This window comes from Neolamprologus multifasciatus, chromosome 13 (genome assembly GCF_963576455.1).
Source record: "Neolamprologus multifasciatus chromosome 13, fNeoMul1.2, whole genome shotgun sequence".
Classification (NCBI taxonomy): Eukaryota; Metazoa; Chordata; class Actinopteri; order Cichliformes; family Cichlidae; genus Neolamprologus; species Neolamprologus multifasciatus.
In genome coordinates this window covers 7742526-7756935 of record NC_140451.1, presented here as the reverse complement: position 1 = coordinate 7756935, position 14410 = coordinate 7742526, and the positions used below count along the sequence as shown (strand labels likewise).

The 14410-nt window shown below is 41.1% G+C and overlaps 2 protein-coding genes across 2 annotated transcripts in view; one reads left to right on the top strand and one right to left on the bottom strand.

The window, feature by feature from the left end:
- Positions 1 to 14410, top strand: part of ttc7a (tetratricopeptide repeat domain 7A) — a 201483-nt gene that overhangs the window by 155301 nt on the left and 31772 nt on the right. The gene's annotated exons all lie outside the window — the stretch shown is intronic.
- Positions 1 to 14410, bottom strand: part of plekhh2 (pleckstrin homology domain containing, family H (with MyTH4 domain) member 2) — a 38465-nt gene that overhangs the window by 13172 nt on the left and 10883 nt on the right. The window contains exons 3-20 of the mRNA XM_085183500.1: positions 11680 to 11742; positions 11454 to 11603; positions 11128 to 11211; positions 10918 to 10999; positions 10574 to 10759; positions 7435 to 8360; positions 6353 to 6428; positions 6163 to 6257; positions 5814 to 5973; positions 4142 to 4278; positions 3673 to 3786; positions 3392 to 3478; positions 3123 to 3281; positions 2936 to 3016; positions 2638 to 2817; positions 2252 to 2360; positions 363 to 475; positions 61 to 240 (exon numbers count right to left, since the gene is read on the bottom strand). Of these exons, the coding sequence (XP_085039626.1) occupies positions 61 to 240; positions 363 to 475; positions 2252 to 2360; positions 2638 to 2817; positions 2936 to 3016; positions 3123 to 3281; positions 3392 to 3478; positions 3673 to 3786; positions 4142 to 4278; positions 5814 to 5973; positions 6163 to 6257; positions 6353 to 6428; positions 7435 to 8360; positions 10574 to 10759; positions 10918 to 10999; positions 11128 to 11211; positions 11454 to 11603; positions 11680 to 11742 (2982 nt within the window). The remainder of the gene's footprint in view (positions 1 to 60; positions 241 to 362; positions 476 to 2251; positions 2361 to 2637; positions 2818 to 2935; positions 3017 to 3122; positions 3282 to 3391; positions 3479 to 3672; positions 3787 to 4141; positions 4279 to 5813; positions 5974 to 6162; positions 6258 to 6352; positions 6429 to 7434; positions 8361 to 10573; positions 10760 to 10917; positions 11000 to 11127; positions 11212 to 11453; positions 11604 to 11679; positions 11743 to 14410) is intronic.

Genomic DNA, 14410 nt, shown 5'->3' with positions numbered 1-14410 from the left:
GCCAGCCTTTCCACTTAACAATGCATACTGCTGCTGCCACTGTGTGGTGAGAACGCAAACCTGCAGGGGTCCCGGATGGCCGTGTGGCTGCCTCTTGCGGGTCTGCTTGATGAGCTGGCAGAAAAACTCATTCTGAAGCTCGGGGTGGGCCAGGCACACCTGCAGGGCACTCTGGGCCAGGGAGACGTGGTAGTCGATGGCCGGAGCATCGATGGCCACGTTAATGAAGAGCTGACAAGTCTGAGAGGCGGTGATGGAGAGAGTTTAAAAGAGAGAAAATATTTTTCATACAATTAGTTATTTGATAGAAGAAACATTCAGTGACTACATTTTTTATTTGAACATGTGGAGGTTTGTGGTACCTTGAAGAGTTTCACTGCCTCTGTCTGTAGAGCTTGTGAGGGCAGGGTGGTGAGAGGAAATGACAAGGCTTCTTTGCTGAAACACAACATGGGATGTCTCCAAATCTGAGAGTCTGAAAGGCAGGTAGGAGAGTGGGTCATAAGAGTAAAAGACGGAAGGAATAGCAACTAAAATAAAAATGAAAGAAACAATGTTGTGTACTTCCAAAACTGAACTAAGCTGAGTCAAATCTGTCAAAACAACCTCCAATAACAGACAGTGGTGCATGCATTTTTATTATTGAGCTTTATTGCACTGCTGTAAATGTGACCTGACAAATAACGTCCCTACATTAATAAGAAAAACAAAAACGAGCAAAAGCCAAGCACAAAAATAAATATTTTAAGAATTTTTGCTTTCTGTTTTCTGTCTAATTATAATCTCTTGACAAAAAAATGCTCACTGTGCAACTCTGTGCAGAGGACAACAAATCCTACTGTATTTCACATAAGTCTCTCTAACTGCAGACTCCAAAGTGAGGCTGTAGTTGTCGAGCTGTTTCTGAATGACTTTGAAAAACAAAACACTGTTGAAAGAAAAACAATCTTTGCTTCTACTTAAGAAATTCCCGAGCTATAGTAAATTTCTGTCCCTACAAATAAAACGTACCCTCAGTGCACACTTCAGGGCTATTTAATGTCCCTAGAGGTAACTGTACGTGCACCGTCTTGACGACCAAATAGATGCCCAATAAAATAATATGTTAACATGCAGTAAAACGTGTGCAGGACACAGTTTGTGTTCAGTAAAACACAGAAAAAAGACAAATATAATGTAATACATTCTGATAAGTTAGTAATGTCACTGCAAACAAAAGAGGTCCAGGTTTGAAACTTGATGCAAATGTCTAATTTAGCAATTCACACAGTAAGTGCTTTCTATTTCACTATCACTGTCGATCTTACGTGCTGCACAATAATGTTTAATATTTAGTATTTACTGATATATTCCCATATATCATCATGATGTTGTTTATTCTATTGCTCTCGTTTTCTTCTGCTTGTTTTCTTTTTTCTTTTTCAACAGGTGATCCAGGTGATTGATATATGTATTTATTTATTTTTTTGTCTGCTTATTTAGTTGGTTTTTGGGTTTTTTTGCCCTTTATCCCCATCCCTCTTCTCCGCTGTTTTTTCCCCCTCTTCCTTTCTCCCTGTTCTTTTCCTCATTCAAGTCTGTCCCGTATCTAGCAAGTGAAAATAAAATAAAATAAAATAAACAATAAAAGGTGAATCAAATAGACCATTACGGCAAGGCTGTGATGGTCAATTTGGTAAAGTAAATCCGTTGGGCATCTTTCCTCGCCTTTAGACAATAATTCTGATGGCAAAAGAACCAAACGGGACAGGCAAAAAAAATAAATTTAAAAAAATATATATATATATATATTTCACTATCACTATCTTGCCCAAGGATACTTAGTCATGCAGACCAGAGAAACCAGGGATTGGACCACCAACCTTTCCACTGCTCTATCTCCTGAGCTAATAGTAATCACAAGGGCAAAAATAGGGGGGAACACCACAGTGAGAAGGTGTTATACCCATAAGGTACAATAAGGTACTTAACTTTCTGAGTCCATGTGTTGTCCTTCAAGTCTCACTAAACATGAGGGCTCATTTAACTGGTCACACAGTTTGCAGTGAGAAATGTTTCTTTATTTAATTCAGACTTCCTTATTAATGTTGCATCAGGTTTTTTTTGTTTTTTTTTTGGGGGGGGGGGGTGTTATTCCTGTGACATAAGACATTTTAAGTCACATTAAAATTATCTGTGGATGAGAGAAAGTATGAAAAAAACTGCATCAAGACTATAAAACACAACACAAGACAAAATCGTTTGTACTCACTTGGATCTCCATCCAGCTGGAAGAGTTTTCCCACCAGTTGTTCGAATTCGGTGCCAACTTTGCCCACCGTAGTGCCTGCTGCCACAGACAGATGGTACAGCCATGACTCCTACACAACGATCCCAGAGACACGTGAGAAAAAAATCACAACAGGAAACATAATTATGCATAATCATCAGTTTGTAGTTTAAAATTGACTGGATTGGTTTTAGCTTCAAGTAAAATACAGGAAGCCCCTCTCATGGAGCTGCTCTCAGTCTCAGAGCAGATTTGTTGCAGTACAGAAAAATGACTGTTTACATGAGCTTAAACGCCATGGTCAGAAGATACACGGGTCCGCCTGCCTTACAGAACAGAAAAGTTCAACCTTTCAGTCCCGCGCTGACCTTTTCATGGCGGGATTCAATAAGCAAGTAAGTGGGTCCTTGCTCCTGTGGGTGAATGGCAATGGTGAAGGGTGCCGGCTGTAGGCCTCGCCCACATGCCTTTAGGTCGTCATCTGAATCTCTTGACCTGTCCACCTCCTCCACCCGAGCCTCCCACAGCTTAATCTGACCCAGTGGGAACTGGATAAAAAAAGCAGACGTGCGCTCCACGTTCAGTCACAAGTAACAGCTCCGGTCAGTTTTAAATTGATCACCTGCTCCTGACAAAGGCTACAGATGTATTTCTACAGATGCACACCTTGTCTTCTTGGCTGCGAAAGTAGTACAACGTTTTGCCGATCAGAGCACACCAAACCCGCTTAGAGTAGCCGTGTTTCACCTGCAGCAGAGGAAGTACAAATCGGAGCGTAAAACACAGATGTTTGTGAAATATTGTTCCATTTTCTCTGTACTATTAGAAAATGAGTAAACTTTGATGCGGGGACCTTGATGAGTAGTCCCTTCATGCCAGGGCGAATATCCGGCTGAGTGAAGAGAGGACTGGCGGCTTTCAGCCTCAGCACGCTCTGCAGGACCCGAAGCCACTCCTCGAGCAGGTTAGGAGAGTCCGCCTTCAGGTAGTAAACGTGCTTTCCTGTTACTATCTACACACAAGGATAAATAAAAGTCCAGGTGGACGTGAAAATGTGCAGGAAAGGATTTAAAAGATCTAGAAATGTTGGATGATTGTGGCTGCTCATGCAAGACTGAATACCTGGAGAATCTGCTTGCCCTCGCCACGGGCGATGCTGCTGGTGGCGCTGACCTTGATCTGACCCTGAGGTTTCCTGATCACATCGCTCTGTGGAAGAATCAGAAATCCTAATCTTGTTAACCTGTCGGCCACGAGTCTCAACAAAGGAAAAAACAAAAACGTTTCAAATCCAGAAAAAGTAGATGAAGTTATTGGGACAGAAAGACCGTCTGGTGTAAAAATCTGCCAAATCAAACATGCGGAGAAGCCGAAAGTAGCTTTTGTTGTTGAAACCAACATACCGGTGACTTATAGTAGAGCAGCTCTCCATCTTTGAGGACAAACCAGCGTCTCTTCCAGGTCTTCTTCCAGGTTTTGACCATTTTCAGCAAATAGCCTGACTTCTCCATTGGCTCCTAAAGGTTGTGACACTGTTCAGTTTTATGCAGCACCAAAGAGAACCGCTAATGAAACAGACCTGAGAAATTAACTAAAGGTTGGCTAATGAACCTTAGGTTCAAAAACATGATGTCATCATGCTGTGAGCAGAAAAAACAAAGTCACTACTCAAATAGCTTTTGAAGGTAGAGGTACTTCAGTAATGCGGTCGCATCAATTTCTAATCTTAGAGTTACCTCAAAGACTTCAGTTGTAGTTCGCTTATTAAAATTAGCTTTAAATGATGTAACTTAACCAGTCAGCATTGTTTAAAGCATGGAAACTAACAACAAAGTGTTGAGCGTGTCAGAGGTAAAGTGATCTGTCACTAACACTCTTGCCGTTGTCACTGGGTGAACAGCAGGTTTTGGGCAGTTTCTGCTCAGGTTCCGAGCACTCCGTGTCAGTGGAGTAAGCATCAGGAGGGATGGCATAGTCACACTCTGATGTCATCGACGCCACGGACACAGCTTGAGGACAGGAAGTTCACACATGAAAAACAGAGAAAGTCAGTCTTTGGAGGTGAAGAATTAAACAAAAAGGCTTCTTAAATCTCCAGGTCCTGTGATAGCCACACGAGACTAGCTCCAAAAATGAGTCCATCCCCACAGATATCAGTCTTAAAATCAATTCTCAAATACTAACTGATACTAAAAACTATTTAGCTATAAGCAGTTAGCCAATAGCTACAAATTTAGCCTGTGGTGCACAAGCTAGTACTCTCCGGGAGGGTTGTGTGAAATTAAACATGCAGAACCCCTGACTGTGTCAACGATAGCCACATTAGCTATTTAGTTATAAATAAGTTAGTAGCTAGGAGCTATGGCTAATAATAAAACTGTAGCATTAGTGTGCAGCAAATGTTAATAGTCCTGCCTGTCAGTAACGTTATAACAGATGGTATCAATTTAACAGGATAACATAATTATCTGGGTTTAAAAACTATTATGTTTCTCTTAAGGACTGAACCTGACAAGTGTACTAACAATTCAAAAAATGGCAGCTGACCTTAAGTGTTCAGTTGAACTCATAGCCTGTCTAATTTGGTGAGTGAAATTCAAGTATTTTAATTAGTATGGTACTAATATAGATCTGTGTGATGCTCTTACACAGTGTATGGTTTAGAGATGGATGGATCCAAAATTCTGTTGAATAAAGATATTGAATCGATTTAATTACAGTAGAAATATTATTGATTTCTGTGCATTTTTTTTTTTTTACACGTGCATTAAATTACAGCCGATTACATCGATTAAGCATCACAAGGCGGAGGGTTGGGGGTGGTTCCCTATTTTTGTTGCTGGGAGTTGGCAACCCTATTAGCTAGGTTGTTTAATATTTCCACTAAGTTCTCTTTAAAATACCAGAATAGGGAGGATGGTGCAGGTTTATGTCTATTAGATTGATCAGTGTTGCTGAACTATGAAATATTTTGGGTGCAGTGTATTTTTTGCATACAGGTATAACAGAATAGCTTTAGTTTTGTTTTGTTCTTTAAACTTGAGTATGAACTTATACACAATGCAGCAAGATATTAAAAAAAACATTTTATTGATTGATGTCCAAAGACATGCAGCTTGTGGGGATAGGTTAATTGGAAAATCCAAATTGCCATTAGGTGTGAATGTGCGAGTGAATGTGAGCGTGAATGGTTGTCTGTCCCTGTGTGTTGGTCCTGCGACAGACTGGCGACCTGTCCAGGGTGTACCCCGCCTCTCACCCTATGACAGCTGGGATAGGCTCCAGCGCCCCCCGCGACCCTGGAAAGGATAAGCGGAAGCGAATGGATGGATGGATGGATTTTATTGATTACAAAATACGCTATATCGGATTTATATTGGTATCGGCAGATATCCAAATTTATGATATCGGTATCGGACATAAAAAGTGGTATCGTGCCATCTCTAGTATCTTATCTAGGACCAGGGGTATAAAAAACTTGGGGAAGGTCACAATGCAAAACTAGCGGCTATGTCCATCTTTTATATGCAGTGGTTGTTTGTACCTCTCTTGAGAGAGCGTGGGCTGCCTGGGCTGCTGTCTTTTCTGGAGCTGGAGGAGGTGTGGGAGCTGCACAGGGAGCCGTCCTCGTCTCCTGAACTAGATGACTCCTCAGAGCTTGATGACTCATCTGAGAAGGGACTGCTGCTCAGCAGAGTAGCTTTCTGCAATTTTAAAATGGCACACACTCAGAGCCATATACTAGATATTAAAATCCACTTTGGTGACACAATTGCTGTTAACTATAAAATAAAAAAAAAGCATTTTCTTTTCAAGTTCACAAGTGATCAAATAGACAGTGGGGGAATGTACAGGTGTTACAATTAAACATGGTCTTGTACTCTTATACTTACCCCCTTCAGAGTAGTGTAAACTGGTGTAGTCATGTTTTTATAGATGAGTGATGTGTACATTACAAAGGCTGGATAGGAAGACTGAAGGGATGGGTCTAGAACACAAAGTACAGTTTGTTTATTAGAAACCACTACAGAGGACTAAGCTGTCAACTAAGTAGGGAGACCTGTTTTTTACCCACTCTCTTACCTTTGTTAGACAGGTCTGTGCATGAAGTGTCAGACAGTCTGATTCCTGATTTAGCAACAGCATATATACGACTTTCCTGAAAAGAAAATGTGCCATGTCATAGTCAATTTTAAAACCAAGTCTGCCATAAGATAATAACATTTAAAAGCTGATAACTGCATACACTATATTTATTTTTGTATATCATCTCCCTTCAGTATATGAAAGCAACTCCTGGTTAATAATATGAGCAAGAGTTCATCTTACCTTTAAACTGACTCTCAGCTGTTTAGCCAAGAAGTAGCAAATATCTCAACAACCTGCCCATTACTTTAATTTGCATTTAAATTTAATACACTTTTTTTAAAAAATCTTTAGCAACTTTTAAGTTATCTTTACATAAAAATTTCAACTGTTACTACTTTAAGCTTAGTACTTTAGCCATTAGCCGTACATTAGCTAATACTTAATAGCCTTTTGTTTAGCATGGTAGCTGTTAAAGCTAGCAATTTAGCTAACAATTTTACCAATTCAGTATGCTAATTTAACTTTTTGTTTCATTTTATGTCCATTAATTTACTATCATTTATTTTGCCTGGATATTTTTTTTACAATTTATTCACTTTGGGCTTCAGTTAATTTTCTGTTTAAACCTTGTTATCCGCCCCATTGCTAAGACGGCTTTCTAATTCTAATCACTGAATTTATCTATTTGAAACTTTTCTGTTTACTCACATTTACAGCAGATGGCAGTGTAAACAACAGAATTACAAACATGGAGAAGTTCCTGTACTTAGTCCAAAAATATATTGTTAAAATTGTAATGTTTCACATGAAGGACTATTTGTGTTTCACAGTAGTGCAAAATATTGTTTCCTTTATCTAGGAAAAACAAGTTCTGTAAAAAAAAAAAAAAAAAAAAAGCCTAAAACATAAGCAGCTTTCCAATGTATTAAGGATTGATTTCTGTAAGAAACATATTTGATTTCTTTATTCATACTTAGCTGAACATTGGGAATTTGTTTTCGAATTTGTTGCCAGTGCCAAATTTGCAATAAAAAAAAAACACAACTTGGTGTGCCTAACATGAAGGGCAGTCTTACCCAAGAGGGGAGCCTGTGCAAAGGTGGAGTAGGAGGTTTGCTGCCAGGTGTAATGCTATCACAGTCTGACCTCTCTGAGCCCATCTCTGTCCCAGGTTCTGATGAATATGGTGCGGATGGCACGGTGCTTGCTGCTTGTGAGCCGGGAAGGATTTCGGGAACTGTGGCTTTGCCCGTTTCCATTCCAACCTCCTGCTGTGCATCAACATCAGTTTCCTGAGGCTGGAGGGGGCGCAGCATGCTGAGTGCATTACGCGTTTGGCCATGTGCTGCCTCACTGCTGATTGACGGCTGGCTTAGGTGTTTCTTGGCCAGAGACACGTTCATCAACCCGAACCCCATAGGAGTCCTCAGACGGGGATGTTTGGGTGAGGCGGGGTTGTCTTTTGGATCCTGGGGCGGGTTGGGCCGTTTAGGGGTGAGAGCTGGTGTGAGGATGGGACTGGGAGTGTTAGGTTCACTGGAAGATGATGAGGAGTCAAGTCTCTGTGACTGGAATCGTTTGTTGAGCTCCTCAGAGGTGCAATCCTCCAACTTAGCTGTGCGTCCCTCCTCCTCTTCATTCTTACACCCTGCTAGTGTTCCATCTGATGGCTCCAGCAGGCTAAAGCTGGGGCGCTCTGTACGCTGCATGTCATCGTCAAACAGAGAGCTGCTGTCGTCTGAAGCTGTCAGGTAGGTCTCACTGCTGGGCCGGCTGAACTCCAGAACACACGCTCCGCTTCTGCTCTCACATACTTCTTCCTCCACTGATGCAGCACTGGAGAGCACAGACAATACGCGGCGGGACTCGGGTCTAGATGCATTGCTAACAGAGCTTTCAGGAGCACCGTCATCCTCTAGCGGAGAACACAGCAGTCCAGTTTGGCTCAGTTTATGGACTTCACCATCTGTCACTGATGATGCTGTCTTCCTTCTACTTTTATCTGCCAAAGAAAGCATAAAAATGTGCAATAATTTCACAGCTGGTGGAGCACTAAAGACGAAGCATTTGATATCTTTCTAGATTACAGTACAAATTTAAATGAACTATGTATTTCAAAAAAAGAAAGAAAGTTAAATAATTCAAATTAAATAAGTTAATTGAAGGATTTGTTCCTCTGGGATAGTTGCCCTCTCTCTTTGATCTAATTTCTCTCCCTCATTTATTTTCTGGTGAATTTGCAAATCTACGCTAGTGCTAACGTTACAAACAGAAATATATCTGACAGCTTGGGTGGAGGCAGCATTCACCATGCAAACCTGACATCTGTGTTGCATCTGACCAGTGCAGTGTGCAAAAGCACAGGAATAATCATTTACTGTCAGATCCTGACTCATCCTTTTCCTGTTTGCCCTGTAATGCTGTGCATTAGTTAAAGTGAGTATTATATATTGAAAGACTCAGATATTAACACTTCTGATCTTCTGGAGTCTCATTAACTACATTTTGATAGACATCTCAATGTAAAACTCAAAAACACTGCAAGGCGCTTTAAAAAGTATTTTTATTGACCGCATTTTATATTATGGCTGACTTGCGGGATCTGAAAGTGAATCTAAATACATATTTAATGAGGTCTGCAATAATAAGTGTGTTCACGGGCCAGATTTATTAATGCTCTGCACCACAGCAAAAACCTCTTTTGACTCTTAAAAGCTGCTGTCAGGATTTAATGAAGAGGTGTGGCATCAGTTTTGCGGCAGATGTTTTGGTGGTTGGCCTTTTTGTTTATCAATTTAGAGATTCCCTGTCAGAGCACAAAACTTTGTGAGGAGAGTATTTAAATGAAGCTGAGACTGAAGAAGTCGCTATAAAAACGTTACGTCCACATGAACAGAATCAACCTTTTGGCAACAGAACTGAACCGTTTCAGATTTTCACATTTTCAGAGTTCGGTGCATGATTAAAACGTCTGTGTGAGTCTTTTATCAGCAGTGCGCACACAGAAAATTTTTTTCACATAATGAGAAAAAAACCAAAAACCTGCTGTTATGCTGTATTTTTTAGGTTGGTGTTTTAAACCTGCTGATTTGCGCTGATCTTGGTAGAAGTCTGGTTATTATTGTAATGTACTGGCTGTATCTTTATCTGTAAGTTAGACCATTTTTTGTTGCTCATCTGCAGAACTTTCCAAACCCATTTGTGCAAATCTGCAACTGCGGCATCACATAAACTTCCCCCAGTTAGTAAATCCTCCCCTATGTGTGAATGCCTTTCCTGTGGCTTCCCTCCAGGTTCCGTTCTGACCCACCTGACACACATCACTGATCACTGAGCAGCAGTACATTAACGCCAGCTCTTCAACCCACTTTTAGCCTCTCTTCAGGGTTTTTTTGTGGACCTTTGTGCCCAGGAACACCATCTAGTAAATGCTTTGTTTTGACTAAAGCTTTCAGCTCTTCCTCTACAACAGCGGTCCCCAACCCCCGGGCCTCGGACCGGTACCGGTCCATGAGTCGTTTTCAGGGTTTTTATCGGTTTTCAGCGTTATTTTGTTATTGTTTTTATCGTTAACTCAGTTTTTCTTGGTCTTTTCACGTGTGTTATGAATAAATCTTCTTTTTTTCGGTACCAGTACTAGTTTTATTTTGTTGTATTTATCCGCAACACCTTAAAGGCCGGTCCGTGAAAATATTGTCGGGCATAAACCGGTCCGTGGTGCAAAAAAGGTTGGAGACCGCTGATTTAGAATACTTGGTTTATGACCAAACACTAGGAAAACCAATTCTTGTTCTCATCAGTCTCTGCTATGCTGTGTGTTTATAGCTAATTAGTGAGTGTTGGCTTTCTAACACACTAAAACCAGTTTGGCAAACAATGTTAATACAATTCCAGTACCACATTAAATAGATCTGCACAATTATGACTGAAGAACCTTAGTATCTCACAGTATAACTATATTGTTTCTTCACATTCTTACTCTAACAATCAGTGATGTTATTATGTTATATAACTATCACACATTATTGATATTATTAAAAGTCTCCAAATAGCCCATAAAATACTCCAGTGGCAAATACTTTCCTTAATACAGCATGACTATGACCTCACTCAGATAGTTACCATCCTGTGTCCAGCTCTGCCACAGAGTCCCATCTAACCACTCACAGATGCTGTTTTCATTATCCATAGCTGCGTGACTGTGTGGGGACTTACCCGTTTTGTCCCTGGCATCTGTCTCCCCCTGCGTGCTCAGGGTCTTCTGGGACGGCGCTGGTCCAGTCAGGACCTGCGGGTTCTTCCCTCTCACCTGAAAGCAGCCGAACGTCAGGCTGCTAAGACGCTGGGCTTCACCTGGCCTACACAGGGCTCCAGCTCCACCCTTGCACTTCTGCTCAAAGGCTGCAAAAGCAGCAAACAGTCATGCACATACTGCAGCGTGTGCTTACAATGTATTAGCATTGATAAATCTATATTTGGTAGTAGCAGGCATTTAGGAGTTTTAACCTGCGTATAACTTGCAGGTTAACATGTTCCAACAAAGTTCCAAAAGCTTATACCTTGTATTTGTTTTTGAAGCTCCAAAATCTGAGCCTCCTGTTGTTTGTTGGTTTCTCTTAATGCTGCATTCTCTACCTCAAACTGAAGCACAAACATGTTCTCAGACAAACCAGCAACCACATTAAATACTTTAACTTATCTTCCAGATTTCCGTCTCTTTCTTATCTGTGTTTTAGGAGCCTTTACAGCTGACGTACACACAGCTTTACCTCTGACAACTTCAGCATCACCCACTCTTTGATCTTAGCTGCCTTCTCTTCCACCGTCTTGGCATCTTGAAGGCGGAGCTGTTTCTGTTGAAAGAAGTAAAAATGAGCCGTCTGTCTCTCCGGGTGAATATATTTTGGAATAAGAAGAGCAGATTGAGACGAAGCGAAACAGAGAACAAGGGCGGGGAAACATAAGTGAACAGTAAGGAGGTTAAAGATGGTGTTCATAGAGATAGACGTGGTATTAAATTAAAAAAAAGGGGATTATGAATTACTCCACTGGCATCATATCTGTTGAAATTCTTTATGCGTGTGCTTTTTCTTACCTGCTCCTCCAGCTGCTGCTCCAGCTGTGCGATTACATCCTCCTTCTCCTGCACTAACGCCTGCAGCTCCTGGCACCGCTGAAACAGACGCACCTCTGAGTCTCCAGACTGACCATCTGCTGCTTTGAGCTTCTCCTCCATCCACTGCACCTGGAATCATCACACATGTACTCACATAATCGCAGTCGAAAGGAAAGACAAACAAACTTGTGTTTCTGGTCCTCACCTGCTGCTGAGCTGTGAACGCCCGTTTCTCTGCATCGATCACCTGTGTCTCCAGTTGTTGAATCTGGAAAAGCAAAAGTTTATTTTAAAAATCCTAATATCTTACTAGTCTTGTTACATCTTCACACAAGGACCACATAAACATACAGTAACCCCGTCTGATCTAAAATTAGTAATCAGTTTCCTTTCAGTGATCCAGACTGCAAATGTTTGCAAATGCATGGAGATGAAATATCCACTTCACTCGAGCCTGAAGCCAAACACAACAGCACCAAATAAAGACAAAGAAAGTCTTGCACGCCTAACGAGAACTCCACTCAAGATAACGCTGCCACGCTAGAAAGGAGCAGATGCGATTCAGCTTCTGTTATTCAAAGGAATGCTATGTTCACATAGATTCACATTCATTTGCAGCCATTTTTAACACAAACTACTGAGATTTTAAGTAACCTCCAATGCTAGTTTATTTATCTTCCACATGCTGAACTTGTGCTTTTGCTTTACGGCGTTATTTTACCCAAAGATAAGGGCCAATCACTTTTGTCTATCAAATGCATACAGGTGAGAGGAAAATGCATCGATTTCTGCCACACGAGATCACACAGTTCTCTGTTGAAAATCTCTGAAACCTTTCCATATGACAGACAAAATATAAAATAACACTCCCTCCCTATAATTTTTGTTAACTGCGAGGCTAGGGATGGATTCATTTGTTTACAACATTGTTATGAAGTCTTTTCATGGCTGTAGAAGTGCTGCATATAGCGCCTTTAACCATTACATAATGGTGATGAGGTGCCAATGTTACAAGTAGCCCTTTGTGTGCTAAGATCACAGCAGTACATGTGGAAGCTAGCAGGAGTGTGCTAAAACAACAGCAAAAGGTCACACGGATTAAACACACGCACACACACACACAGACATGAGATTTAAAAAAACCTGTGGGAATGAGCAGCGAGACAGAGGGATGACTTTATGAACAACATTCCTCTGAAATTCCTCAGCTCAGAGTGCCGGAAGCAGCGTAGCAACCACTGTCTTCTGAGGAAACTCTCTCCAACCTCAGAAGCTTAGAGCAGGAAAATATGCAGGACTGTAGATGGAAACTGTCTGCGTAGCAACCACCATGGCAAAAATATTCCTCGACATGTCCACATATGTACAAAATGCATTTAAAAAAATTAATCTGTAATTAACATGTGGTGTATAGTATATGTCCATCACTGGTCCTTTTTTATTAATAATAACAAAGAGAATGGACTGGCATCACTTTCCATCCATTAACTTCTGCTTATCGAATTTAAGGTTGCACGGCAACCATAGGGCAGGAGGTGGGGTACACCCTGGACAGGCCACCAGTCTGTCACAGGGCTAACACAGAGAGACAACCACTCCCACTCACATTCACACCTACGGGAAATTTATTATCACCAACCCCACTAACTCCATGTCTTTCGACTGTGGGAGGAAACTAGAGGACCTGGAGAAAACCCACACAGACACAGTGGGAACATGCAAAAAACATTTTTTGTGGGTAAAGTTGAGGCGATTTTATCTGTTCACAGGAACAATGAACGGGGTTTCTATGTGTGCTGAACATCCTTCTAATACTGTATGGATTGCAATGTAAGTTTTTTTTTGAAGGACTTAGATGTCTCCATCAATCGCTTAAAAAAATATGTTTTACAATTATTACAATTTTTATATTTTTTGAGGAAAATGTATCAGTTGCTTTTATGTTAATCAAAAATGATTTCTTCCTTTAAAAGTCTAATAAAGTATCATTCTATTTGCAGCCGTGTCACATCACGGTGCCAGCTATGCGCTGTGAATAGCTCCTTGTCTTATGTTACTCCGTAGAAATCAACAAATTAGCACTTAAATTAGTAGCTGCCATATCCAAACTTGATGGAAACCGCAGTGAAGAGCGACATCTGTTTTTAGCCTGGAGACAGGCATGGCTGAGCTCCAGTTTTCCCCTGCTTCTGTTCACTTGTAGAGACCAGACGAAGTGGACCAATCTCAAGCCAAAGCCGGGAAGCCACACCCTGCCAGACACCCACACTGTTTCCACCGCGCAACATTTTCTGGACCAAAGTGGAATCGAGGCCTTTTACACAACCGCTGTTCCACCTGACATTTGAACAACATTTCACAGAAGCGGATTCTAGGAAGAAGAATTTATAGGATTATGTCACTGCGTGTCCACATCTGGAAAAAGGCTGTGGGTGTATTCAACTCAGTATTTGGACAGTTGAGGTCGAGCTTTTGCAACTGACAAACTGTGATGAATCCAACAATAACACAGATGCAGCAAACTTTTCTTCACCTACTGCTGCTGTTCCCGTGAACCTCAGAAGCATTACTTTTAAGGATCACTTTTACTACAGGAAAAAACGCATTGTGATGAAGAGCAGACATGAATAAATGTCAATGCATATCACACACAAATGCAGTCTTTCTCTTCCCTATATAGATCCTCGGCTGTACCACAAACGACCGACCACATGTGCCTCTCTCAATGACAGATATAGCATCTGGCTGAACACGCCATGTTAATTACAGGCCATGTATACTGTAGGCTACAGCTGGAGTCGACACGCACACGGACTTTTACGCACACACCAGACATAACAGTGTATACAAAGGCTTAAACACATTAACTGCTGTGTATCAGAGCATTCGAGTAAGTGTGTGTTTGCTTCATGATGTTATATATAGGATGAACCCAA